This window comes from Canis lupus, chromosome 3 (genome assembly GCF_011100685.1).
Source record: "Canis lupus familiaris isolate Mischka breed German Shepherd chromosome 3, alternate assembly UU_Cfam_GSD_1.0, whole genome shotgun sequence".
In the NCBI taxonomy this organism is placed as follows: domain Eukaryota; kingdom Metazoa; phylum Chordata; class Mammalia; order Carnivora; family Canidae; genus Canis; species Canis lupus.
The window spans coordinates 11,321,189-11,348,250 of record NC_049224.1 but is presented as its reverse complement, the minus strand read 5'-3'; the positions used below and the strand labels follow the sequence as shown (position 1 = coordinate 11,348,250).

The following is a 27,062-nucleotide window of genomic DNA, read 5'->3' as shown; positions in this document are numbered from 1 at the left end:
GAAGAGGGACGCCTGGTTGGCTTAGTGGTTGAGTATCTGCCTTTGGCTCAGGTCGTGATCCCAGGGTTCTGGGATCCAGTCCCACATCAGGCTTCCCATAAGGAGCCTGCTTCTCCTTCTGCCTATGTGTCTGCCTCTCTCTGTGTCTCTCATGAATGAATGAATGAATGAATGAATGAATGAATAAAATCTTTTAAAAATAAATAAATAAAAATAAAAAATGAGAAGAGCTCAGCTAGATGATAATAAAATCAGACTACCTGTAAATTCTGTAAAATTACATTGTATTAAAATGTTATCCACCTTATCTTTTATTATAAACCATTAAATAAATATCAAAGGTTTGAGAAAACCTAGAATGTATCCATCCATCTGTATGTATGGTTCTGAAAACCAACTAACGCCAAAACAGCAACCCAACAGTTCCTTTTAGCATTCTAAATTACCAATCCAAGTCAATATTCTACTATAAACTCAAAGTACAGTATGCTTCTACCACCTTAAAGCCTCCAACTGAAATTGAGAATAAAACTGCTCTGACTAGATGCTAAAAAACGGTCACATTTAGCATGACTAATTTCAAAGATGACTGGGTTTAGTCGTGTTTAAGAGGTGAAGACAGTAAACTCAAAAGTTTCTCTAGTAAACATTCAGGGAATCAGATGAGAAATAAAGGCTACTAAATATACATTTGAAAGGCATTAAACAATAGTTTCATAAAATAGATATAACATTTGTTGTAATATCAAGAACAATACAAATCTCTAAGCCGATAATTTTGTTTCTTTTGTTTCTTTTTTTTTTCTTTTTTTTTTTTTTTTAGATAGGGGAGGGGGGTAACAGGGGGAAGGGGACAGGGGGAGAGAGGGGGAAGGAAAGGGGGAAAGAGAGAGAGAGATGGGGAAGGAGTAGAGGGAAAGGAAGAGAGAGAATCATAAGCAGAATCCATGCCCAGTGAGGAGCCCAACTCCCGGCTTGATCTCACAACCCTGAGATCATGACCTGAGCCAATACTGGAGTCAGACATTTAGCGGTCTGAGCCACCCAGGTGGCTCCTCTAATTCTATAATTTTTAGTTGTAACACATAGACAAAGCTTAACTGATGACATTTATGTTTTCCCCATTACATTACCTATCATGCAAAAGTTTAACTTATCTAGAAACTTTATTTCTTTTTTTAAGATTTTATTTATTTATTCATGAGAAACACAGAAAAAGAGAGGCAGAGACATAGGCAGAGGGAGAAGCAGGCTCCACGCAGGGAGCCCGATGTGGGACTCAATCCCGGGACTCCAGGATCATGCCCTGAGCTGAAGGTAAATGCTCAACCACTGAGCCACCCAGGTGTCCCAAGAAACTGAATTTCAAAATAATCTTCAAAATAATTGAGTGGAAAAAATAAGAATAATAATTGAGTGGGAGGATTTAGAGACTAAACTAGACTGGCCGTGAGATAAAACATGAAGTTAGATGATGTGTACGTGGGGGTTCATTTTACTGCTCTCACTACTTTTGCACATGCTTGAAATTATCATCCACAACTTAAACACTAATAATAAAATAAATGTCTATCTTTAAAAAGTTCCGTTTAAAAAATTTGATTAATTTGTTTTAAAAAAAGATGTTTGAAATATGTATACTTTTTATTATTTTAATGAATACAGTTGCAAAACAACCAAGTTCCCAACACTGTATGCTTTACTTTCTAACAAAGTTATATGTGACTTGATATTTCATCAGTCCGCAGTATGCATGGGAGTGTGCTGCTACACATAACAACCACCTCCATTTACTGTGAGCCATTCGATTAAAAAAAAAAAAAAAAAAGCAAAATCATCAATGTAGTATAATATGACTAACATAAGCTACTGAACACTGAACACTAGGGTCAATCTTTTGTTATAAAGTACAGGCTAAAAATGGAATAAAGACATTATTTACATTTTTTGTACCCATATACAACTGTAAGTCTTATAAAGTTTCCTTTCAGATTAAACTTCTCCCCTTTATTAATGCAACATTTACTCAACTAGAAATGGAAATACTGTAACGGTTGCATCAAATGGCAATAATCATACTATAATTAACTTCAAGCACAAAAAGAATAGTCTCTTTTCAGAGAATTTAGACTGCAACTACACTCTTGTCTAGTGGCCCCATTCCTCCACATAATAACTCTTTAGCACAGTATTTACTGCCATCTAACATCATTTTCCCGGGTATAAAAGTTACTCTTTGCTTTTTTGCCTAAGCCTGTCAAAATACCTTACCATCAAAAAAGTCACATTATCAGAACTTTTAACATGCATAAAATCTAAGATCACCCAGGTTTTACGTACCTCTTTTAAAAACACCACCAAATTTCATTCTGACATTGGGCTTGATATAGAAACTGTTTACCTTATGATCAGTGACTCCCACTTTTCAACTGCTGCACACTATTACTTCTTTGTATTAACTATAATTTGGTATTTTTCTTCACTGTAAGTCTAATAGGAAAACCTCCAATTTTAATATCTCATGCAATCTACTACAAAGTAGTTGCTCAATCATCTAAATTAAGCATCTGAGGACAGAGAACTGTACCTCTGAAAGCAGCAATGAGAGATGTGAAATAGCTAATATGAATGGTTCTCATTTAAGAAAAGAGCTCCCCCCCACAAAAAAAAGAAAAGAGCTCCCCACTTTTTTTTTTTAAGATTTTATTTTATTTATTCATGACAGAGAGAGAGAGAGAGGAGAGAGGCAGAGACACAGGCAGAGGGAGAAGCAGGCTCCATGCAGGGAGTCCGACGTGGGACTCGATCCCAGTCTCCAGGATCATACCGCAGGCCGAAGGCAGCACCAAACCGCTGGGCCATCGGGGCTGCCCCCCACTATTTTTATGGTTTATGTCTCATCTCTGAGATACTGGAGACACTGGATGCCAGAAGCCAGTACGGTTTAGCCAGAACTTTTCATGTTTCCGTACTTTATTCTCAATGATAACTTTTTTTTTTTTTTTTTTTAAGATTTTACCTATTTATTCATGAGAGACACACAGAGAGAGGCAGAGACAAGGCAGAGGAAGAAGCAGGCTCCCTGCGGGGAGCCTGATGCAGGACTCGATCTCAGGACCTCAGGATCACGACCTGAGCCAAAGGCAGATGCTTAACCACTGAGCCACTTAGGTGCCCCTCAATGATAACTTAGAACTCAATCTATCCACAACAAAGAACTCTCAAACGCAGTTTAACATTTACTTAAAGTTGACTTTTGACTAAGGAATCACCTCATATCACAGTGACTGATAATATACCTTTAACAGCAATGTTCTCAGTCATTCATACATAAGAACTTGATTCTGGTACAATAAATTTCTAGAGTATCTCTCTCTTTAAACGTGTGGTTCTGACCAGTAGTCCATTCACATGAGTAATATTCTCTCAATGAATGTTGCATTTAGTCAGCTATCCTTCCTTACCTCTCCTTCCTTCACTTGGGACCAAACCGTACACTGACTTCAGCATAACACTGAGTAACGTCAGACTGAAGAACTGCAAAGCGAGCATGTCCAACACATTCTTTATTAGGAAACTTGCACTTCTTCACTGGGGGAACTATGACCTCTGTAAAAACCTTCCTTTCCAACCCACGTCTGAATATATGCTATTTGTTCTTCCTTTCTTTCCAAACTACATCATTTCTTACTATTAAGGTTACAAAAATTAAAGAGCTCCATGAAAACTTTCCAATAGCCCATTACATTACTCCAGTACTTTGCCCAATTCTATTTTCTTTCACCTCATTTGTATACCTATACGCTTCCATGAATTTGAATATGCTTACTCGATTGTGTGTTAAAACCAAGCTATTGCACTGTCACCTCTAAATCATAATAATCTTTTTTTTAAAGACTTTATTTATTGATTCTTGAGAGACGAGAGAAAGGCAGAGACATAGGCAGGAGAAGCAGGCTTCCTGCAAGGACCCCAGGATCACACCCTGAGCCGAAGGCAGACACTCAACCGCTGAGCCACCCAGGTGTTTCCATAATAATCTTTCTTCGTTAACATGGCAAAATACTGAATGGTTCCAGGCAAAAAGCTTCTCCTACATGCATATGAATTTAATATACATACAAATCTGGGAATCTAGTTAAAATGAAAATTCTGATTCAACAGATCTGGGAAAAAGAGGGGAACTTTTAGGGTGAAGGAATCACTCTGCACAGTAATGGAGTAGAGGACAACTGATTCTGTGCATTTGTCAAAACACATAAAACTGTACATCAGAGAGTAAATGTAATATATGCAACTTTAAAAAACCAACTCATGTGACTGAGGAACACAGAATGGAATGCAAATTGTGCCAAATGAATCTAACTTTATTACAAATTTATGACAACCGCATTGAAGAGGGTGGGAGGAAGAAGCTAACTTTAGTAACTTTTTAGAAAACAGTGTTTTGACTGGAAACTAAAAGTCTAAATATAATATGAACTGTATACTGTACATAAACACTATATTCTAGTTGACAAATATGTTTCTTCTGGGAGCATGGCCTAAAAATTCTCAAACTGCTTTACCTGTATCTGACCTTGTGGTGCATGATGGGATGGTGGATAGCAGGTGCCAAGTTTCTCTTTGAAGGAGACTGAAGTTATAAAGGAGAAGGAAGGTTATCATGAATCCTGCAGTACAGAATTAGAGTTGGAGACATCAGTATGAACTCATGTCTACCTCAACATGCATAATGATAGATACCGAAAACTAGAGATATGTAGATATGTTTAGTATAGATACATATACTACCTAAGCTCTGTCTGGTTTTTCCACTAAGAGAACCTAGAAGTGATACTTGGGTAGCAACAAGTATACCCAGCACCCAAACCTTGGTTTCTAATACCCTTTTCTCCAATAAAAGGATCCAGGGCTCTTTAGAGAAATGGCTGATTCTAGGGCAAAAAGATAAGGAGTATATAAAAAGGATACAGAGGCCAACGTGAAAGACAACACCTGATGGGCAAGGCTAGAACAATCTGAGCAACAAAATACATAATGTACTGGATTATAACCCAAAGTAAACATATTCATAAACATAAGTCCAGGCTTATACAAATGAACGATTGAATGAATGAAGAAAAGACTTCTTTACAAAAGAATTCCTCTTAATATACATAGATACTCCCTCACAGCAGGAGATAGAACTTAATTCCAACCTTCCCCCCAACCATTTGAGAGAGGGCTAGACACAGTGACTTGCTTCCAAAGAATACAGTATGAAAAGAAAACAAGAGTAACTCAAAGTGGAGACCCCTGGCAAATATTATGTTAGCTAAGTGATGAAGATTAACATCAGTAATATCATGTGGATATTACCCTCCCCATACTACGTGACTACGTAAAAGAGCACTTTATCTCTGTGATATTCTAAACTGATAACCCCAGTTTATCCTAATTTAATCTTTTTTAAAAAAGATTTTATTTATTTATTGAGACAGAGAGAGAGAGAGAGAGAGGCGGGCAGAGACACAGGTAGAGGGAGAAGCAGGCTCCATGTTGGGAACCAATGTGGGACTCAATCCTGGGACTCCAGGATCACACCCTGGGCTGCAGGCGGCGCTAAACCGCTGCACCACGGGGGCTGCCCTATCCTAATTTAAAAACCTCAGAAAACATCCCAAATGGGGAATATTCTATAGGACACCTGGCCAGTACTTCTTAAGACTTAAGGAAATCAAGGAAAAACGGAAACTCTCACAGAACCAGAGGATACTGCACAGAGCTGACAACTTAAGGCAACATGGTACCCTGGATTGAATCCTGGAACATAAGTGGCATTAATGGAAAAACCAATGAAATCCAAGTAAAGTGTGGAATTTAGTTAGTAGTTTTTTTAAAAAAGATTTTTAAAAATGGCTATAAATCTGGTTTCCCCTTCTGGAGAGTAGGAATCATAATACTGCATACATCACGGGAGTTTTAAGGATGAACTGTGATAAATTCATGTAATACTCTGTGCACTATGTGTACCATGCCTGGCTCAGAGTAAGAGCTCAATCATCATCGCATGCCACATTATTTTTGTTTCAAGAGAAATGAAATGTACTCAACCTCTTGCTGGAATGGGCCAGGAGACCATCCTCTGGGGGTTCCCAGGGAAAAAAATAACAACAATAACAACAACAACAAAAAGTGGCAAGACAGTGAATGACTCCAGCCAAACAAGTTCATATACACACACACACACACACACACACGAATTTCACATGAACACATATCACATTTTGGAATCTTGTTAAAATGAGATTCTGATTCAGGCGGACTGAGGTGGGGCCCAAGGTTGTACATTTCCAACAAGCTCCAGGTGATGCCAATACCACTGGTCCCAGGGCCACAACTGCAGCTTGAACTTTTCAGTTTATGTATTTTTTTTAATTTTCTATAAAAAAGATAAAGTTTTTCCATCTATTCTTTATCTCTTCCCTGCAAAGAAATTTCCTTATTTTTAAATACAGAACTGTTACCAACTGTAACCAAGCAGTCACCAAGATCTTAAATAGCAACTACTTAAACAGTATAAAAAGGGGCAATTACACATTAACATTTGCCTCCACATTATCTCATGCCTATGTAGATAAAGTAATGTATCTGAAAGTCGAATCACATACAATTCTTTTACCCTTACCAGTCAGAAGTCTAAACACTTTCCAGTCACTAAATTAATCACAATCCTAAGAAATAGTATGAAAATTTTAGTTGAGTAAATTGTATTTGGAGAGTGTAACGTATTGCTAAAGCTCCTGCTCAATACCCTATTGAATTTCTAAAATGTTAAGATTCTAGATGATCTGAGATTATCACATACAGCATATTTGAGGGAAAAAAAAAAAACCTTAATAGGAATAGATGAAGTACATACAGAGCTGAAAAACAGGGATTAACAGCAAATGGTGTAAATGAGACATACTTTTCTGCAAATAATGACATCATGGGAAAATTTTAGAAACCAGTTTCCTTAACTCAATGATGTCTAGCCATTTTGGTTTTATGATTTCATGTTTTCCTGCCTTTCTTAAAATGCTTCTTAGCATAAACTTTTGAAATTTAAGAATAAACTGACTTTTTTTAAAAAACTCTGAGATAACTGCAAAGTAAGCTTAGAAAAATACCATTTTAACTGGCACTGCCTTTAAAAATTATTCAAATTTACTTAGGGAGAAAAACTGATTTTGATGACAACAAATCTTTCTGGTATGCGTGTACATAAATGCAACATTTCCAAAAATGGCATACCATAGTTTTCAACAAGACACTAACAAATAAATATATGGTAAAGAAACATGGCCTGTGTTCGAATTAACTTCGACTTGGTGTTCCTTAAACTTAACAGGTCCTTTAGACTAAGGGGCTTCTCAAAGCCTTTTAAAGACCCTTAAGTTTTGGGATCCCTGGGTGGCGCAGCGGTTTGGCGCCTGCCTTTGGCCCAGGACGCGATCCTGGAGACCCGAGATCGAATCCCACGTCGGGCTCCCGGTGCATGGAGCCTGCTTCTCCCTCTGCCTGTGTCTCTGCCCCTCTCTCTCTCTCTCTCTGTGTGTGACTATCATAAATAAATAAAAATTTATTAAAAAAAAAAAAAAAGACCCTGAAGTTTTATAAAAGGAAATTTTCATTTAGAACATTTCCACTGATTATATTTCCTACTCACTGCTTAAGCAAAAACACTTTTAAAAAGTTCAGATCCAAAGAACTGTGAAGTATAAAAGGCCAACAAAGGTATCTTCTATAAGCCAAGAAAATTTGTGTGACATATAAAGTTCTTCTAAGTAAATATAAAAATTACACACATGTATATTTAAAACGTATTATAAATATATTAAATCAAGCACTGTTAACACTATGAAAAGCTACAAAGAAACAGAAGAATTCTAAGAATCAGGTCAATAAAGCCCAATTGCCAGCCACAGATTAACTATAAATGGTTAACTATAAATGGTTAAGACCATTGTGGCACATCACCAACAATTTCCCTCACTCTGTAAAAATTTTTCAAAGGCACTATATGTAGACGTTAATTAAAGTGATTCAAATAAATGATCAAATTCACAATTTTAGATTATCAAAAACCTAATCTATAGGCAAGAAGAGAAACTTTTCCAAGCATGAAGCATGTACTAATCCAAAAATTAGCAAAATGTGACTATGTAGTTCTGGTCTTCATCCACAAATCTATTCCTGGATTAAATCATCATTCAAGGGAACTTTATAATAAAAAGTCTAACCAGGATTTGGAAAGCTTATTTTTTTTTGTTTGTTTTTTCCTCAAATCCACACAGCCAGGAATCAGTACTTTGAAATCTTCCAACGGAATCTTTAGAAAGCTTTACTTCAGTTGTATAATAAACTCTGTGCTGAGTTTAAACTGATGTGCAGGTGCATCCTGACCCACATTTCTTAGTAAATAAGTTTCAAAATTGTCAGTTATAAGCCAAAGAGACATCTTCCTGTGTATTCTTTCTCCTTTCAGAGAATAGTCATAGACCATCTTTCCACACGGAAAAACATTTTTTAGTAGAAAGCTAATTATACCAACCAAAAATGTCAGACGACTTCTTAATTTTACTTCATTTCATAATGGAATTTCCACAAAGGGAAAAAAAAAAATCTAAAGCAAAAATACATTTAAAAATTCTACCCAACAGAAATCAACTTTTACTTTAAAAACTATTTATGTCATTTAAAAGCAGAATATATTTTCCCTCCCTTCCTTCTATATTAATATTCATAGTTACTATAAGCTTTTTTTGTGGTGTGTTTTGTTTTTGTTTTGCAAGAAAATACCCCTATGTATAAGTTCACATCCTCAAGCACCATCTCCCTTCTCTATACTGCCCGAGTGTGAAAGCTCTGCCTGGGGGGCGGAAGGGTGGGGGTGAATGAGGGCTTAGGATTGGTAACAATGACAGTAGAGCAAAAGAAAAGGACAGTGTAAGAGCAATAAGGAAGAAAATGAAAGCAAATTAGAAGCACGCCTCCCTTCTGATAAACACCAAGGCAGTTGCAAGAACAAGATAACTTGACAACCACACTTCTCAAAAGCACATAAAAACCTATATAGTAGAAATAACTCAGAATAATTAGAGAATATAATTTGCAATTATTTTAAGTATGCACTGTAAAAGATTCCTTTAAGTAAATGTGATTTCACAGAGTTTAACTTTTTTCACTTATACTACCAAATCTAACTTACTACTCCCCTTTAGATATGGCAGCAAAATGCATAAAACAGTATTGGAACCAGTAAGGGCTCAGAATGTAACAGTTGAATACTCAAGTAGAAGATTTAGTCTCAAGAGTCTTATTTCCTATTTTTGAGAGTTTAGGTCCTGTGTTTCCTCTAGATATGTCTATTAACCATTTTGTTGCTCACTGACAAATAAATAAAAGAATGTGGACAACGTGACTCTTAATCACTTACTAGAGTCAATATGCCTGTAGAGATTTGAATCAAAGATGAGATTCAAAACTCTTCTAATTAGACTCTCAACTCTGGTGATTCTTGAACAACTGTATTATCCGAAACCTTATTATACTTTGTCAATTAAGTAACTGAATGTTTCAGTTCAATTCTTTTTTTTTTTTTTTTTAAGTAGAGACCTCGTTCAGAGAACTAGTTAACACAGAGCTGTCAACTCAGATTTTGTATGTAACGTATAGACCAATACCTGTTCAGCTAAATAATGCTGCTTTCTATAACTGCTCCTATGTTATCTAAACAGTCTGCCCACAAAAGTTTATAAACTAAAGTACACCTAACAAGACCAGAAAAATACCAAGTTTAAAGTCAAATACTTATACCAATGTTTCCTTTTCTAGCCAGCATTTTTTCTGAAGTGCTCCCAAATGCCTGTATTTTCCTTTTTCTTGCCCATCTCATTTCTCTACCACTGTAATTAATGTTCCAGTTACACAGTATCCTATGGTATGTAAAACATGATGCTAATTGTAATAAACAAAATATTGAATGCTCATATCAGGAACTATTTTAAGCCCTTTACACATAACATATTCTCAACTTTAAATAAGATAAAAATACTGTAATTCCTATTCTGTAAGTGAAAAAAAAATCAAAACCTCAGAAGTAAAATAATTTGCCCAAATTTACACAAGTAATAAAAAGTAGAACTGGGAAAAGTAATCACGCAGTCTAACTCCGATGCTCACATTCCTGATCTCTACTGATTAAGTATATACAACTGCATGGACTCCATCAATGCGCAGATAACTCAAAATCTGGGGGTTACATAAAAATTTAAAGAGTCTTTGTGAAGAGGTTTCTTACATGTTAAAATAGCTTCATATGGCTTATTCTCATTAACTGTATCTTCTCTGCAAAGACATAGCCCAGGTAACTCATTCATATATAATGAAAACTCTACTTTAAAAAGAAAATTGGGGGAAAAAGGGTTGCAGTTATATTTTAACAAACATCCAGATTAGTGTTGTCCAAAAGTACTTTTGGAGGGAGAGCAATGTTTTCTATCTGTGCTACACATCATGGTAGCCATTAATCACATGTGGGTTTCCGCACTTGACATGCGTCAAGTATGACTAACTGCGCTCTGAATATTTTGTAATCTTAAATAGTTTAAATAGCCACATGTGGCTAGTGGCTACTATATTGGACAGGACAGGTATAGAAGACAAAACGCCAGAAAAAAGGTGAGTTAAGAACTCCTTACTGTCTTTATTTGAAGAGTGCTCTAACAAAGTTATTTAAATGTCTCGTTTTACTTGCTCTATTTTCAATTAACTGACCCAAACAATAAAAACCAACAAAGAGACTTCAGAAACCTAAACTTTCTATATTTAAATTCTTCTTTGCGTATTTCAATGAAAAAAATAAAACCTGTATTATCAACAAAACTTCAGGTATCAGAAACGTTTTACTGTTTGGATAACTAAGAGGAAGAATCTGATCTGAAAACTCTGCCACCTACTAGGAAAACTAAAGAGTCATGTTAAGTTTTACATTCTCTTCCTAATAAATACTTGATAATAAAGTGCTTACCTTGATTCTCCACTACTGTTTCTAACACTTTCTTCATCACTGTGTCCATTCATTGTAAATATCAAGAAGTTTTAAAATATAAATCTTCTCAGTTTAAAAGATGAATACAAAAACGAACTCCTTTAACATCAAAAATTCACGGATGAATTTTCTCCAACATTCACAGGCTTCCTGGGCCCTTTCTGATTCACCTAAAAAAAAAAAAAAAAATTGAGAAAGTAAGAAAATTTCTTGTAGAGAAAAAGATTAGTCAATCTATTTAGAACTTACAAAAATCTGCCTCAGTCAGTTAGAGATGGTAAGGAAGGAGTCCTTCCCTCGAAATACTTAGGCTTCTATTAACTACAATCCTGAGTAGGGACTAGAATTTAGCACCACGGCTTATTTCTGACAGAAGAAATTAAAAGTCTGTGGAGTGATAAAACTTTTAGAGTGACTGCAACTGTGTATCAATACACACATATACACATTACAGATAAATAGACAAGCACAGTCAAGTGGTAGTATGTAACCTGCATCCCAAGAACGGAACATGTTCTACCAAATGAAGTCTTATTGGTTACTTGGTCCAACAAATGAATGGAGCGGGGGGGGGGGGGGGGGGGGGGGCATTACCTTTAATCAAGCGCTAATTCCTCTTACCAACAACTTCATACACTTAAGGGAGGGAAAGTTTCGGAAATGATCACGTAAGAACAGAGTAAAAGGTACCCTATACTTTCGGCGAAAAACGTACAGGTCAAAACAAACGTGTTCTCTCACAGGTAAACCGAGACCGGAGTGATAACATTTAAATAGCATTCATCCAGTCTGGTCTTGCAGAGGTTCCATTTATAAAAAAAGAAAGAAAGAAAGAAAAAGAAAGAAAGGCAATAGAACATACAGTAGGATTCATCAAGAGGTGGGCTTGGGGTGGGTAGAAATCCCGAGCCAAGCAAGACACGGGCATCTGCACCTCTGGAGACAGCGGCGCACTGGAGAGTCACCTACGAGCCACCCGCGAATAAACAAAGGAGATCTCTGGCAGGGGAGGGAGAGGAAGACGCGGGGGAAGGAGACGTCAGATCCTTCCCCGGCCCCGAAGTACCGGGGCGGGCGGCGGGGCGCGGGCGCGGGGCTGTCCGCCGGCCTCCCGCTCCCACGGGCCCTTCCGGGGCCCGCGGGGCGGGGGGCGGGCAGCGGGGAGCGGGGAGCGGGCAGCGGGGAGCGGGCGCTGCCGGGCCGGCCGCCGCGAGTCCGCCTCGGAGCCCTCGGGGGAGCCCGGCGCGGGGGAGCCCGGCGCGGGGGACCCCGCGACACACGGCCACAGCCACAGCCACAGCCACAAAGTGGCCCCCGCTCGCTCCGCGCGCCCAGGGCCCGGGTCCCCGCGGCCGACGGGCTTGGCCGCCGAACAATGACGCCGCCCGGAGCCGGGACCTCGGCCGCCCGGAGTCTGTCCCCGCCGACAAAGTTCGCAACTCCGCCCGCTCTCCCCGGCGGACTCCTCCTCGCCCTTCAAAATGGCTTTCCCCGCGCGTCGCGACTTCCCTTTCCCCCCGTCATCCTGCTCCCGCGGCCAGCGCCGAGCGCCGAGCGCCGCCGGGCCCCGGGCGGACGCGGCCGAACAATGACTCCCGCGGCCCCAAGTCGCTCGACCTCCCCGACCCTCCTCTCCGCGCCCGTCGCGCACCGGCCGCTCCGCCGCCGCTAAGTTTTCCGAGCGGCCCCGGCCCGGGCCCCGGCCCCGGCCCCGGCCCCGGCCCCGGCCCCGGGGGCGGCCGCAAGCCTGCCCCGCCGCCCCCGCCGCCCGCCCGCCCGGGGCCTGCAGCCCGGTCCCAGGGGCGCGCTTCCCGCCTCAAAGTTCCCGCAGACCCGCCCCGCGCCCTCCCGGGCTCGCCCGGCCTCCCCCCGCCCGCCCGCCGCTCCCCACGTGCTGGGAGTCCGCGTCGCGGCGGGACCGAAGCCCCGGGCCGCCAGCCGCAGGCGGGAGGCGGGGAGGCCGAGGGGCCGAGGGGCCGAGGGGCCGAGGGGCCGGGAGGCCGGAGCTCCGCCGCCCCCGCCCGCCCGTCCGGCGCCGGGATGCGCCCGCCGCTCACACGCCCCCCGCGCGCCGAGCCCGTCAGCCCGGCCTCGCCCGCCGCCCGCCCCGCCACATCGCGACCCGCCCGCCGCCCCCTTTCTTACCGGCGGGCGTGCACGGCTCCGCGGGCGGAGGGAGCCGACCGGGCTCCGCGGCCTCCCCCGCGCCCGGGCCCGCGGTCTCCGCCGCCGAGCGAGTCCCCGCGGCTCCGGGCGTCTCGGGGTGAGCAGGAGTCCGTGAGGAGCAGGAGGAGGCGCAGGAGCAGCAGGAGGAGGAGGAGGGGGAGGAAGAAGGGGAAGGACAAGCCCCGGGCCGCCGCCGCCGCCGCCGCCGCCGCACCAACGCGCGATCCCCCCGCGGAGCGGATCCAACAATCAATTCATTATTGAAGCACCAACGGCGAGGAAGGCAGCACAGGCGACAAGTAACGAGCCGTCGTCGTCGCCGCCGCCGCCGCGGCCACGCGCGCGCTCCCGCTCCCGCCGCTTATCGGCTCCCGGCAGCCGCCATGACGCCGAGAGAGCGAGCGCAACCGCCGCCGCCGCCGCCGCCGCCGCCGCCGCCGCCGCCGCCGAGGTCGCCGTCGCCTCCGCCTCCCGCGCGACGTCAGCTCCTCGGCTCGCTCCCCGGCTCCACTGGGCGCGAGGCGGGCGGGCGCGCGCACGCCGGGCTCCTCGGGCGCGCGCGCGCGGGCGGGGGGCGGGGCCACGCCGCGGGGGCCGTCGGAGCGGGGGGGGCGGGAGGGAGGCTATTGGCGGGGGGGGCGCGCACGCGCGAGGGGCGGGGGCGCGCACGCGCGGAGGGCGGGGGCGCGCACGCCGGCCGCGCGGGGGCCGCCGGACTCTGGCCGCCGGGGCTCGCTCGGGCGCCCTCGCTTAGCGGCGGGGATTCGGTTCCGGGAAGCGGGAGCTGCGGGCTCGCTCCGCGCGGGTAGGGACGCAGCTGTCCCTCGGAACGGTTGCGCAAGGACGTCGCGGCGGAGGGACTGAGAGGCTCCCGTGGGAGCGGCGGGCTGCGGGGGCGGGGAGGGGGATGCTCAAAACGACGCGGGGGCTCGGGGCGCCCCGGGAGGGCCAGGCCGGGGTCCTGTGCGCGGTCTGGGGGCCTAGGCCTCGAACCCTGCTCCCGGGGGTCCCGACGGGGTGGGGGGCGGTGTGCATCCCACCAGGCGGCCTGGGAACGCGGCTGTCGGGCAACTGCGCTCCGCCCCCCCCGCCCCCGCCGCCTGCCCCGTTTCGGCGCCGGTGGCACCGGCTCCCGGCGGGGCCGCCCAGGAGCGGAGAGAGAGACCGGGCTGCTGCTGCCGTGACACCTCCTGCTCTGTGGAAAGGCTTTCACGGCCCTTGTAGGCGCCTGCCCGCAGGCGGGGAGGAGGGCGCGGTGCAGGCTCGCTGCACAAAAGCAGCTCCCGGGACGCTGCTGACTGTCCAGCTGGCCCGCTGCTACTTAGTTGGCGGTTTCTTGCATAACTGTGACTGCGGGTCTCAGTTACAACCCTTTTAAGGGTCGGAGGAAACACCCTTTCCAGCGTGGCGCTGCTGTCCGGCTTCACTCGTGTTGAGCGCATTCCAAGATTTTATTTATTTATTCATAGAAACACAAAACACAGGCAGAGGGAGAAGCAGGCTCCACGCGGGGAGCCCGACGGTGGGTGGGACTGGATCCCGGGACTCCAGGATCAGGTCCTGGGCTGAAGGCAGGTGCTAAACCGGTAGGCCACCCGGGCTGCCCGAAAGCATTTCTTTAAATCCAAATTCTTGTAGACTTTCTTCACCTGGCCCCCTGCCCCCCCCCCCCCCCCCCCCCCCCCCCCCCCCCCCCCGCAGTCCTTTGACTCAGGCCAGGTTAATGATCAAACTCTCTAATCGTTTTCTCCAGATTTGGTGCCAAGGCCCACCTTCCGAGGCAGAGGAGCGTGAATGTGGTAGCTGCGTTCTCAAAACGATCCTTTTCATCTCTTCGGAAATAACTCCTGTTTTAGTCCACCAGCTGCTGGAACAGTTTGGTTTAGAGGCCTCAGAGAGATCTCAAAACGTCATCCCAAGTATGTGGAAGGAAGTAGGGAAAGGCAAACAAGTACACATGGTCTGCTAAAATACATGTATATATATGTACATGTTTATCAATAAGTAGTAAAACAAAATGTAGCACTGCCCTCATTTGTAAAACGAGCTGTGCTCAGCCTCTTTTTCTTGTATCTTTTTTTTTTCCTAATTACTAAATCACCGTAATGCTGGGTTGTGAAGAAGATTGTAACAAGTAATCCATTTTTGAAGTCCCGAAACGTAGAGACGAACTGCCAGTGTCTAATATTAAAGGTGATATTAATTCAAAATTAATGATGAAGGTGCCTTAACGATTGGGGCTTCCTGTGCCTCACACCAGTTTCTTTATTGGATTACTAGAGTGGTAAGTAAAAGGGAAAAGCCCCAAGAACACAGTAACCATGGCAGTTAAAGAATTCTGGAATCAGAAGAAGGATGCGGATGATAAAGTTGAATTATATCTGTACTACATTTTATCATCTCACAAAAAAAAGGATTGTACGAGTTACATGTGTGTTTTCTGAAAGCACATCACAAGCTTCTTAAACTGCCATTTGGATGTAATACACTACACGTAAACGCTTTTCTTGCAAAATAAGTCTTAGTAAATTTGTAATAAAATATTGAACCTTGGATATTTATATTTCCGTTAATATCATAATATTCCTTATGACTGCACAGAATTTTATAATTGCCGTTGAGAACGTGGAGAACTACAAGGTAAGTGGAAAATGGGAACAATCTTGCCAGTTTTTTAAAAGCTATTTTATTTATTTTTTTAATTTTATTTATTTATGATAGTCACACAGAGAGAGAGAGAGAGAGGCAGAGACACAGGCAGAGGGAGAAGCAGGCTCCATGCACCAGGAGCCTAACGTGGGATTTGATCCCGGGTCTCCAGGATCGCACCCTGGGCCAAAGGCAGGCGCCAAACCACTGCGCCACCCAGGGATCCCCTAAAAGCTATTTTAAAATGAATAAGGCAAGAGTTATTTTTTTGACCATTTGTTATCTGAACGGTTAAGTTTTTAGTTTCACTCTGTATGAACAGACTGTCCTTATCTCTATTGGTACTAAAAACAATAGACAAACAGTTGATAATCTCAGCACATGACTGGCAAAAATCCCTGGAAATTAATGGCAACCAGGAAGTCTTTATTATTTCCCATTTGAGAAATTTCATATTCTTTGGAAAACATACTATTTTTACAAAATCTAGGACAGCACTTTGTGGGTCCTTGATTCTGTTACACTCTTCTAGGACTAGTTAACTGACGGGCATCCATAGATGGAGATAGATTAAGAACCACTTATCCAGAATTGTGAGATGTTCAACATAAAGGCAACGATAACTCTTGCTTTTCTCATGAATATTTTGGATGCCAAGATAGGATTTTAATTGCATGATTATGTTCTTTTTGCCTAGAGGATTTGTGTATGAGAAGCTGCTAAAACAATCAGAACAATATTAAAATAGCCTAGAATCTAAAACAATGTCATCATCCCCAGATCCTTGCCAAACAGTGGAATAACTTTCCAAATATACTTAAATTTACAAAGTTCTTTATAAATAGAATCCATGAAATCCTAAGTCACCTTATAGTGAAAATTTACATTTTTCTATGTTTTTAATTATTAAAATTATATGACAGGAGCTGTGGTTCCCAGTGTTGGCAAGGGGGGGCGGCAGGAGTCAGAAACTGGGGAAATTTTTTCCTAAGAATGCTGGACACTCCTATTCCTTCCCTCTTCTGATATGCAGAATTTCTAGGTTCTAGATAGTGTTTAGAATTTTTTTTTTGGATTTTTCTGATATCTACCAATTGCTCATTCACTTTTGGCCATCATATTTGGGAATTTTTACTGATAAATTATTGAATCGCAAGTTTCAAATGGAAGGTTCTTAAAGGTGATGCTGAAAGACAACTATATAAAATCTAACCATTGGGGACTCCTGGGTGGCTCAGTGGTTGAGCGTCTGCCTTCGGCTCAGGGCGTTACCCCCGGAGTCCTGGGATGGAGTCCTACATCGGGCTTTCCACAGGGATCCTGCTTATGTCTCTGCCTCTCTGTGTCTCTCATGAATAAATAAATCTTAATAATAATCTTTGAACTATATATATTCTACTTTCTCTAATTTCAAAGTGTGCCCACAGAGTAAGAAAAAAATTAGCTGACTGGTAGCAAATTGGTGCATTAATGCTGTATCAGATCCTTTATTTACTGTTCATTTTACCTCGGGTATGCTGTCTTTACCCTTTATCCCCTCTACTTTTATTATATAGGCCCCACTTTCTCTGTGTCTTTCCCTGTAGCTCAACCTGTGGCTTCCTTCAGACTTGAAACCTAATGAAATCACTCCTCTGCTTTAAATACATATTTTTAAATATACCACAAATCTGCATACATAATGTTTTAGTCTTTTCACAGTCTGACCCCAGCATTGCCTCCCATCATTCCTAGGAGACACAAGATACTCTAGCCACATATTTCTTCAGATCATTAGAAAGTTACCTTTAAATGTAAGTGGATATAGTTCATCTGTCTTATGAATTAGCCTCTTACGGGTTTAAGCAATTCATCAAGGATTGTTACGTATCCTCTTGCAATTGTACAGACACTGTAAGAGGCATGTCAGGGGCAGCCCAGTGGCTCAGCAGTTTAGCGCTGCCATCGGCCCAGGGCGTGATCTTGGGGACCCGGGATTGGGTCCCATGTCAGGCTCCCTGCATGGAGCCGGCTCCTCCCTCTGCCTGTGTCTCTGCCTCTCTCTCTCTCTCTCTCTCTCATGAATAAATAAATAAATTCTTTTTAAAAAAGAGGCATGTCAGGCAGCTCTCCACCTCCCTTTTAGGACATCAAATTGTGTATTATGTAAGTGCAGCATATCTTTGTATCCTATTAAAGTACTTGTTTCCATATGACATTGTGAGCTTCTTGAGTGGATGGAGACTCTGTTCCCAGTGCATTATTGTTGACATTTATTCAATAAATTGCATACCAGACATTCTGCCAGGGTGAGGGGTCCCTGTGGGTAGGTTGTATTAGAGCAAAAACATACTTTCAAGAGTTAAAGTCTAATAGAGGAAACAATCATACTGCAAAATCATAACAAAAATGGTATGAAGAACCAATCGTGAGAATTCATAATGGAGGACCCTAGTCAGAAGAGTCTCCAAGGGAAGTGATGTGGTCTGAGAACTGAAGAATTAATATGGAATAGATAAGCAAAAGAGAAGTAAAGAGCTTTCCAGGTAAAAAAAATAAATAAGATGAGCAAAAATCTTGGACCAGAGAGATGAGGTCGATTTATAATCCAGTTGGCCAAGGATGGGCATTTTTTACTTTCCGAAGTGCTCTGGTTTGGACTACAAGGAGGGTAGTACTGCTAGAGCAGATAGAACAAAGGAAGATGAAGCTACATAGGAGCCAGGCTATACAGGGTCCAAAGCCAGGTAAAGAAGTGGGTTCTGGGCACCTGGGTGGCTCAGTTAAGCGTCCAACTCTTAATTTCAGCTCAGGTTATAATTTCAGGGTTGTGAGATGGAACCCTTCATCAGGGCATGGAGCCTGCTTAAGATTCTCCCTCTCCTCTTTTCTCCCCCTAAAATCAGTAATAAAAAATAAGTGGGTTCTTTTCTTGGAACAAAGGGAAACCTTTGAAAGATATTAAACTGTGGTAATGAAGGATTTGCAAATTGGAAATTTTACTCTAGCCTTAAAAAATTAGTGGTATGTCAAAGAAAACACAATATCCTTTAGTGAATTAGGCTAAAAGATAAGAAATACCTTGATGGGCCAGGGTAGTGTTATGGAAGAGAGAGTAGATTTGGAAGGAAATGTCCACAGAATTTGTTGATGCCGTTGGATTCAGGGTTGGGAGGAGGAGAGAAGCTGTACATAAAATGGAATGGCATGGAACTGAATAGTAATAGCATTCACTTCAATGGTAATATATTTGGAGATGGGTAGGTGTGGAGATCATAAATTTGGATCATAACTGAGTTTCTGATACCTTTGAGTCAGGATTCTTTGGGATAGAGGTCTGGAGCTGAGAAGGGAGATCTGGACTGAATAAAAACTGAAGTGTGTGGGGAGAAATTAACGTCTTGAGTATACATGAAATAAACTTGGAAGACAGCCTAGGAGCATACAGTCAAGAACTTCAGTTAATTTTTGGCTAGGTGGAGGAAGATGAGCTGGATAAGGAGTTGCAGATGTCAAGGATGTTGTGCAGTGGATAACAAAGGCATAAGTACTTCAAGGAAGGAGTGGTGAATGGTATATAATGCTATTGAGAATCATATGAAATAACATCAGCATATCCATTGGATTTAGTAACATGAGCTTTTGTTACCTTAGAATTATTTTGCTGGAATAATAAATAGGGCCAGAGCCAGGTTGGAGTGGAATGTGATAAATGAAGAAATTGAATCATGGAGTCTAAAATCAATGACTGACTTGAGAGGGAATATTCTCTTTGCTTTTGGGGAGCAGGGTTGTGTAGATTTTTGTTTAGGTAAAGACAAGGTATTTCAAAGACAACAAGAAATGTCCTTTTGAGAGAGAGGTTGATTAGAGACGAGTTAACGATAATGAGCTAGAAGGATTAACAAGCATTCAGAAATGGATATACCTTAAAAGTCTGATTTGGGGAAAAATTTTTTTTTCAACCAGGAGCTAAATACTAGATACCACTATTTATAGTTATGGGGTCCAGGTGATGACTTGATGTGATTTAAAGTTTCTGTGAGTCTTCTATTCCCCAAATATATGCACACCTCATATTCTACTAATGTTTGAAAAATTGTTGGTAGAAATCTATTTTCAAGCATATACTCCTGGGAAGACTAATATGCTAAGACATTAATTCTTGACTGTGCCCAAATTAAATTTTGGGTAGCCTTGCAATAAAAATGCTCAAGCCTTACCTCAAGAGATTACATTCCATTGTTTTTAGGTGGGGCCTTGGCTTAAGCATTCTTAAAAGCTCACCTTTTTAATTCTTTGTTTTTTTTTTTATTTTTTGAGGGACAGGTGACAGTCCTTTTTTTTTTTTTTTTTTTTTTTTTTTAAGATTTATTCATTCATGAGAGACAGGCAGAGGGAGAAGCAGGGAACCTGATGGGAGACTCAATCCCAGATGTCCTAGCCGAAGACAGATGCTCAACCGCTGAGCCGCTCAGGTGTTCCAAAAGTTCACTGTTTTTAAAAGATGATTCTACTGTGCTACAGCACTGGGAAACTATGGACATTGTTGTATTAACACTGCATTGACTCAAAACAGTTTGGATGAAGTATGGAGAGGCCGGGACACTTATTTTGTTAATAGTGGTTATTAATGGGGCAAGGGGAGATTTTGCCCCACAGGTGACATTTGGCAATATCTGGATACATTTTTGGTTGTCACAATGAAGGTCAGGTGCTGCTGACATGTAGTGGGTAGAGGCCAAGGATCCTGCCTAAAGATCCTACAGTGCATCGGACACCCCAACAACAAATAGTTATCTGGTCCCAAATGACAATAGTGCCATTGTTGAGAAACCATGCTATAAAGGATGACAAACTTAAGTATTTTTTAGTGAAATCTTAGTAGGTAGAGTGGTGGTTTGATAAGGGTACTAATGAAGGAGGAGGATCTGCACACTACCTAACAAGGTAGTCTAAACTCAACCTTGCTTATAATTAGCAACAAAAGAACCTCAAAAACAAAAAAACAAAAAACAGAACCTCAAAACACATTTGTAGAACAGAGAAATATAATTAGCACAATAGACTGATAATGTTACTTTCCTTGTTTAAAAAAAATACGGTGTAACAAACTCATTGTTGGTGTAAGTGTAAATTGGATTGGAAAATTGATGGCACATCAGGCTCCCTGCATGGAGCCTGCTTCTCCCTCTGCCCGTGTCTCTGCCTCTTTCTCTCTGTGTGTCTTTCATGAATTAATAAATAAAATCTGGGATCCCTGGGTGGCGCAGCTGTTTGGCGCCTGCCTTTGGCCCAGGGCGCGATCCTGGAGACCCGGGCTCAAATCCCACATCGGGCTCCCGGAGCATGGAGCCTGCTTCTCCCTCTGCCTGTGTCTCTGCCTCTCTCTCTCTCTCTCTCTCTCTCTGTGACTATCATAAATAAAAAATAAATAAATAAATAAATAAATTTTTAAAAAATAGAAAATAATAAATAAAATCTTAACAAAGATTCACATTGTGAACAACTCTAATGCATTGTTTAGTGAAAGAAAACTTTGAATTTGAAGTCAGATCTAGTTTTGAACCATTAACCTCATCCATTATTGTTTACATGACATTGGACGAATCACTTATATTGGGATTTTTTTGTGACTATAGAACAGAAGATTGATGATTTAAGAGAAGTATAGAAAAATCTAGTTTGTTCTGATTTTAGCTTTATTTCATGATCCTCCACCACTGAGAAATACAGACATTCAGGGATGGGTCTCAGCAGCTATATTTGTATTAGGTAACTCAATGCCTCTGTCTTTAGCTAGGATTAACAACTATACCCTACCTGGACCAATCAAGTTATCTTGAGTATTTAAAATTGAGGTCGAGAAAGTTTGTCAACTAATCTTTCTGAGAAAGAAAGGTCAAGGCTACCAGACTTAGGAGCAGCATGTGGAGAATCTTAGTTGTGTTGCAGAGTAAGAATCTCTCACATTACTGTGTCATTCAGTGTTCTGTTATAGTTGTGTGAGGTTGATACCTTTCTCCCCACTTTATTTTATGACTAAGGAAACTCAGAAGCCTGACTAAAGTAAATATGTGCTGAGCTAAAATAGAACTCAGGCAGTCTGACTCCAGAGTCTGTGCTTTCATGAAACCGTGCTGACATACCAGACACAGCTATAAGAGCTGCCTTGGTTCCTGATAGGTTTCCATTTCTTGATCTCAGTCCCTTGAGAAGGTTGAGTTTGCTTCCTATCTTTGAATTATTTATCATAATTTATCCTTATAATAAAATTTCATGTCTTTGCTTAAACTAGCTGAAGTGGGTTTCTGCCAATTGCAACTGAAGAGTATTTCTCCAGTTTGACTGTGAATGGGGTTGAAAACAACAAACCACAGAGAAACTGAAGCTGGATGAATCAAGGTGGAATAGCAGGCAATAAAGATTTTCCTGCCCTAAATTGGGAACTTGTTAGCTCATGCTATACAATTGTGAATCTTTTACCCCCACTTTCCCCAATAGTATCTTAGAACTCAGAGTATATATGCACTGAGGTAAGGCATTAGAGAATTAGCTGTATGTATATATGTATATATATGTCATGTGCACTAGTTACTGTATGTGGAGGGTTTTATATAGTACATTTAAAAGTACAAAAGAGACAAGTTCTAAACAAAGTTCCCAGATGAAAGTCAATTGCACCAAATTTGGCTATTTATGTCAAATTTAGCAGCTTTGGCAATTATTGGAAGCCAATTTGCCTTTGGTCTGAGATTATATAAACAGATCAAGGAATTAGTCAAGGGAGGGGGATCTGAATGACTCACTTGGTTAAGCATCTCACTCTTGATTTTGCCTCAGGTCATGATCTCAAAATTATAAGATGGAGACCTGCTGGGTGTGGAGCCTGCTTAAGATTCTCTCTCTCCTTCTCCCTCTCTTAAAAAAAAAAAAAAAAAAAAAAGAAAGAAAGAAAAAGAGAGAGAGAAAGAAAAGAAAAGGGAAAAGAAATTAGTCAAAGGGTTTATTGAATTGCAACATTTTTTTTGCAACCTTGCTTCTAATACTGAAGCTTTTACATTTGCATTCCAGAAAGTGAAATTTTAGTAATAGCAATAGAACTCTCAAGAAGGAGCAAATGATATTAAGTGGTCCAATTTCTCAGTTCCCTCCAAAATATTTTCACTGCCCATCTCCTTCACAAAAGTGTGATGATCCTTTACAATTTCTATCAATAGCTGCTAAGATTGGAATGCACTATGTGTCTGGGAATATTACTAAATGCCAAATGCAAGCTGCCGTGCACACTTTTTCTCTTGTTTGCTTTGAGGCTAACGTAGAGAACAATGAGGATGGACAGAGTCTCAGCTGTTGCTAAGAAACAGAAGTTCAGAAGAATCGACAACTTAAGGAGAAACCTGACCCACTAAGGTCTTCAGCATTAGCTAGATACAAAACAAAACTCCCTAAAAGAAAATTGACAGGCAGTTCTCCACAGTAAAGCAGTAGCATATGATAAACCCCAAAGTAGACCCAGAGCACAGACTGTCTCAACCCCTCAAACACCTCTCATTGTCTAGTACAAAAGAATCTGCACCAGCCAGAAGTGGGTACCGTTGCCCCAAATGACAAATTTAGTGTCCTTTGTCAGGAGTGGCCCTGGAAGACTCTGTAAGAGAATCGAAATTGGTTGCAGCCAAATTTCCTAATAACTGACTAGGAAGTGGGTCCATTAGCTCATGCCTTGTAAGATTTCAAGAGCCTATTATTAATATCCTGTTTCTGCTGGACATAATGTGTGATTTGGTTGAACTAGTTGAATTTAAATTTAGTCCACATATTGCAGAATTAATTCACGTATTTCTTGGGTGCTTTTTATATGCCTATCTTTGGGGTAGGGACATGGAAAACAGTGTTAAGATGGACGAGGGTTTTTCTCACTTGGAGTTGCCATTCTACTTTGGGGGAAGGAAGAAGAGAGACCGACCCATCATTAAAGGAAGTAAGGTTACAAGTTGGGATGGGTTCTGTAGGGGGAAGGTGAAGTTATGCCAGAGAAAATAAAAAAGAGACAAATGGAAAGAGCAGTGGAGTAGTCAGAGAAGGCTTCTTTGAGTTGTAACTGGTAGAATGAGGTCCTGTCTATTGTAGGAAGAACCATGGGAAGGGCAGGAAGAAAAGTGCAAAGACCCTAAGGTAAGAAGGGGTTTGTTTTATGTAAAGAACTGAAGGAGGCAAGTTTAGCTGAAGTATCACGTATGAGAAGTTAAGCGGATATTGGACTCGAGATATTCAAGGAACCTCCTTTGGATCCAGAGGCTTGTGGTTTATGGAAGACACTTGGGTTTGATTCCAAACACGAGAAGATGCTATTGGAAAATTTTACACCAAAGCATAGTAAAATCTGATTTACTTTCTATAAGAGTGTTGTAGCTGCTATGTAGAAAATGGATAATAGTAGCAAAGTGAAAGTGGGTCTTTCTAGTTCTCCGCTTAAAAAGCTATTCTAATATATAATAGCTGTTAATATAATTAGAGGAGTAGCTTTGAAATGTACGGAAGATGGAATCAAAATTAATTTGGGTTGTAAAAGTAACAACATTTGAGTTGAGGTCCTCATTTTCTATGTACTAGTATCTAAATATATCAATAAGCAGCAAACAAGTATATTGTTTGGAAATGTGGAGATAAATATCAAAGAGCTAGAAACGTTGAATGTATTTGAGAGTGGAGAGGGCTGAGAGAGGGAAATGCTGTTTTTTCCCCATAAATATTCAATATCATTTTAAAAATATAAATGTGTGTGTGTGTGTATGTGTATAAAACCTTTACAATGAAAAGGTTAGAAAGGTGTGTGGTAATAGATGGAGTAAGTCAAAGAAGCGTTCCTTTTTAGTTGAAAATACTGATGTATGTTGGTAGACTGGCATGAATAATAAGAATATGAAAATTTGATGATATGTAATAGACAAATGGAATAACTGAAGAAGCAAAACTGAGAAGAAGCGAAAATACAGGTGTCAAGAGTTAAAATTGCCCATGATAGGGAAAATGACACTATTTCGATTTTAACAGGAAAGAAAGCTGAGAAGGTGAGTACAGATGCAGAGAGGTTTGATTATCTGTTGGAATGAAAATGAAGTAAATCCTCTCTGACAGTTTCTATATTCACAATGAATTATAGACGGAGTAGGATCATCACCTGAAAATGAGGAGAGTGAAGGAGTCTGGGGTTACACACACACACACAAAAATGACACTTCTACATCAAAGAATGTAAAGATGAGCTTCCTAGGGAAGCATAGTAGGACTGCCAGATTGACTTGGGTGTTCATCTGTGGTCTGTGGTCATGAATTCAAGGAGAAATGAGTCAGCTAATTATATTTTCTTTATTAAGTTTCTTGGGTCTCTGCACAAAGAACCAAATACTTGAATTCAAGGAGGTTTGAGATTTTGTGAAATGAGTTCAACAGAGAGAGATGGAGGCCAAGGCAATTAACTGATTGTGCTTCAAAAGGAATATGATGAAACAAGAAATCCAAGCTGGGTAAATGTGGGAGTGAATACAGATAATTAAAAAGTAGTAGGAGTAGTGAAGGGTGTCAATGAACTTGAGGTCTATAAGAAGCTAAAGACTTAATGCCAAGTTAATGTGAGCTGGACGGATAGGAGGTGGTGGACCAAACAGGATGTTCAAAATGGATTATTTCACAGGCAGTACAGTTATCAGTGCTTACATGGCCCAGTGTTAGGATAGGATAGGATATGAATTGAGTTTAGTGATGATCTTTGGAGATGATGAAGGCTAAGGAATTGTCGTGTCCAGTTCCACGGTAAGGAGCTTGGAAGTCTCTACCCTATGCTAGCAGACGGTAAAATCAGCAACTCTTCTTGGAAGAGAAGGGACAAGACAGGACAGACCTCTGCCCCCACAATTGGTGAGACAAACAAATACACAGAGTCCTCATGGTTTACCTGAGCAGAGACAAGCAGCAACTACTGTGGGAACAAGACCAGGTGAGGAAAATCTGAACTGTAATTGATTAATTTCTGGAGGCTTCGTGTAGGTAACTCTGAGAGTTAAAAAACTCAGGGGACCCAGTCATAGGTCGCCCCAAATATTACAAGATTTACCTCCAAGAGCTTGCCTAGGTTTCACAATAAATATCTTACAAAAATCCCCTTGTGCTCTCTGCAAGGGGAGGGGAAAAGAACCATTCAGAAATATCCAGACCATTCTGCTCTTCTAAACAAAGCCTGCCTGAAACAAAGCCTAGTTTCAGGGGAAAGTAGTTAGCCAGGGCCTAACCTGCTGGGCTATTTTCAAAGCCTAATTGACCTAGGGGAAGGGAAATACCTAACTCCTTCCCACTCTAACTACTCTATCCCCACCTCAGGGGGGACACAAAAAAACTGAGAGACACTTGTGAGGCTCACAATCCAGAGACACAGGCTCACAAAAAGACTGACATCTAATCATAGAACTCTCAAAGGCTTCTCCTCCACCAACACCTCAACACCACATCACTAAAGGCCTATTTAGAGCAACTCCTTTTATCCAGGACATTAGGTGCAACTATCCAGAAAAAAATTTCCAAGTATATCAGGAGGCAAAAACCTCACAGTTTGAAGAAACAGAGTAAGCGTCAGAACCAGACATGGCAAAGCTATTGGAAATTATCAGTCAAGGAGTTTAAAGTAATTATATGATTAATATATTCCAAACTATAATGGATAAAAGGCAGCATGCAAGAACAGATGGGCAGTGTAAACAAAGAGACAGAAATCCAAAGAAAGAAACAGAAAGAAATGATACAGATTAAGAAACAAATAAAAACAAAAACACAGAAATAGAAAAGAACTAAGATTATGCTATTGGCTGGGTCATCTGCATAATATTTTGAAAGTCACTGAGAATGACCATGTATAGTGTTGGAAAGGGGAAAATGATAGTAAACCAGAAAATAAAGTTGTCAATAGATAAAAGAATGACTAGAAGTGAACAGCTGTAAAGGACTGACTAGTGATCAAGATGATCGCATCAGCTTCAAAGAAGCTTATATTCTTGGAGACAAGAAGGACATGTCCCAGATCCTAACCCTGAGATTCACTATGTAGGGGCACAAAAAGTCTTCAGTTGAGGAGCGCCTGGGTGGTTCAGCGGTTGAGCATCTGCCTTTGGCTCAGGTGGCGATCCCAGAGTCCTGA

General features: G+C 41.7%; 1 protein-coding gene across 2 annotated transcripts in view; it reads right to left on the bottom strand.

The window, feature by feature from the left end:
* CHD1 (chromodomain helicase DNA binding protein 1) overlaps positions 1–13,639 on the bottom strand; it is a 73,918-nt gene extending 60,279 nt beyond the window's left edge. The window contains exons 1-2 of one of the 2 annotated variants that reach the window (XM_038532249.1): positions 13,223–13,639; positions 11,057–11,247 (exon numbers count right to left, since the gene is read on the bottom strand). In XM_038532249.1, coding sequence (XP_038388177.1) covers positions 11,057–11,109 — 53 coding nt within the window. In that variant the 5' untranslated portion in view covers positions 11,110–11,247; positions 13,223–13,639. The remainder of the gene's footprint in view (positions 1–11,056; positions 11,248–13,222) is intronic. The other variant, XM_038532250.1, reaches the window with a different exon arrangement.
* Positions 13,640–27,062: the final 13,423 nt, after the last annotated feature.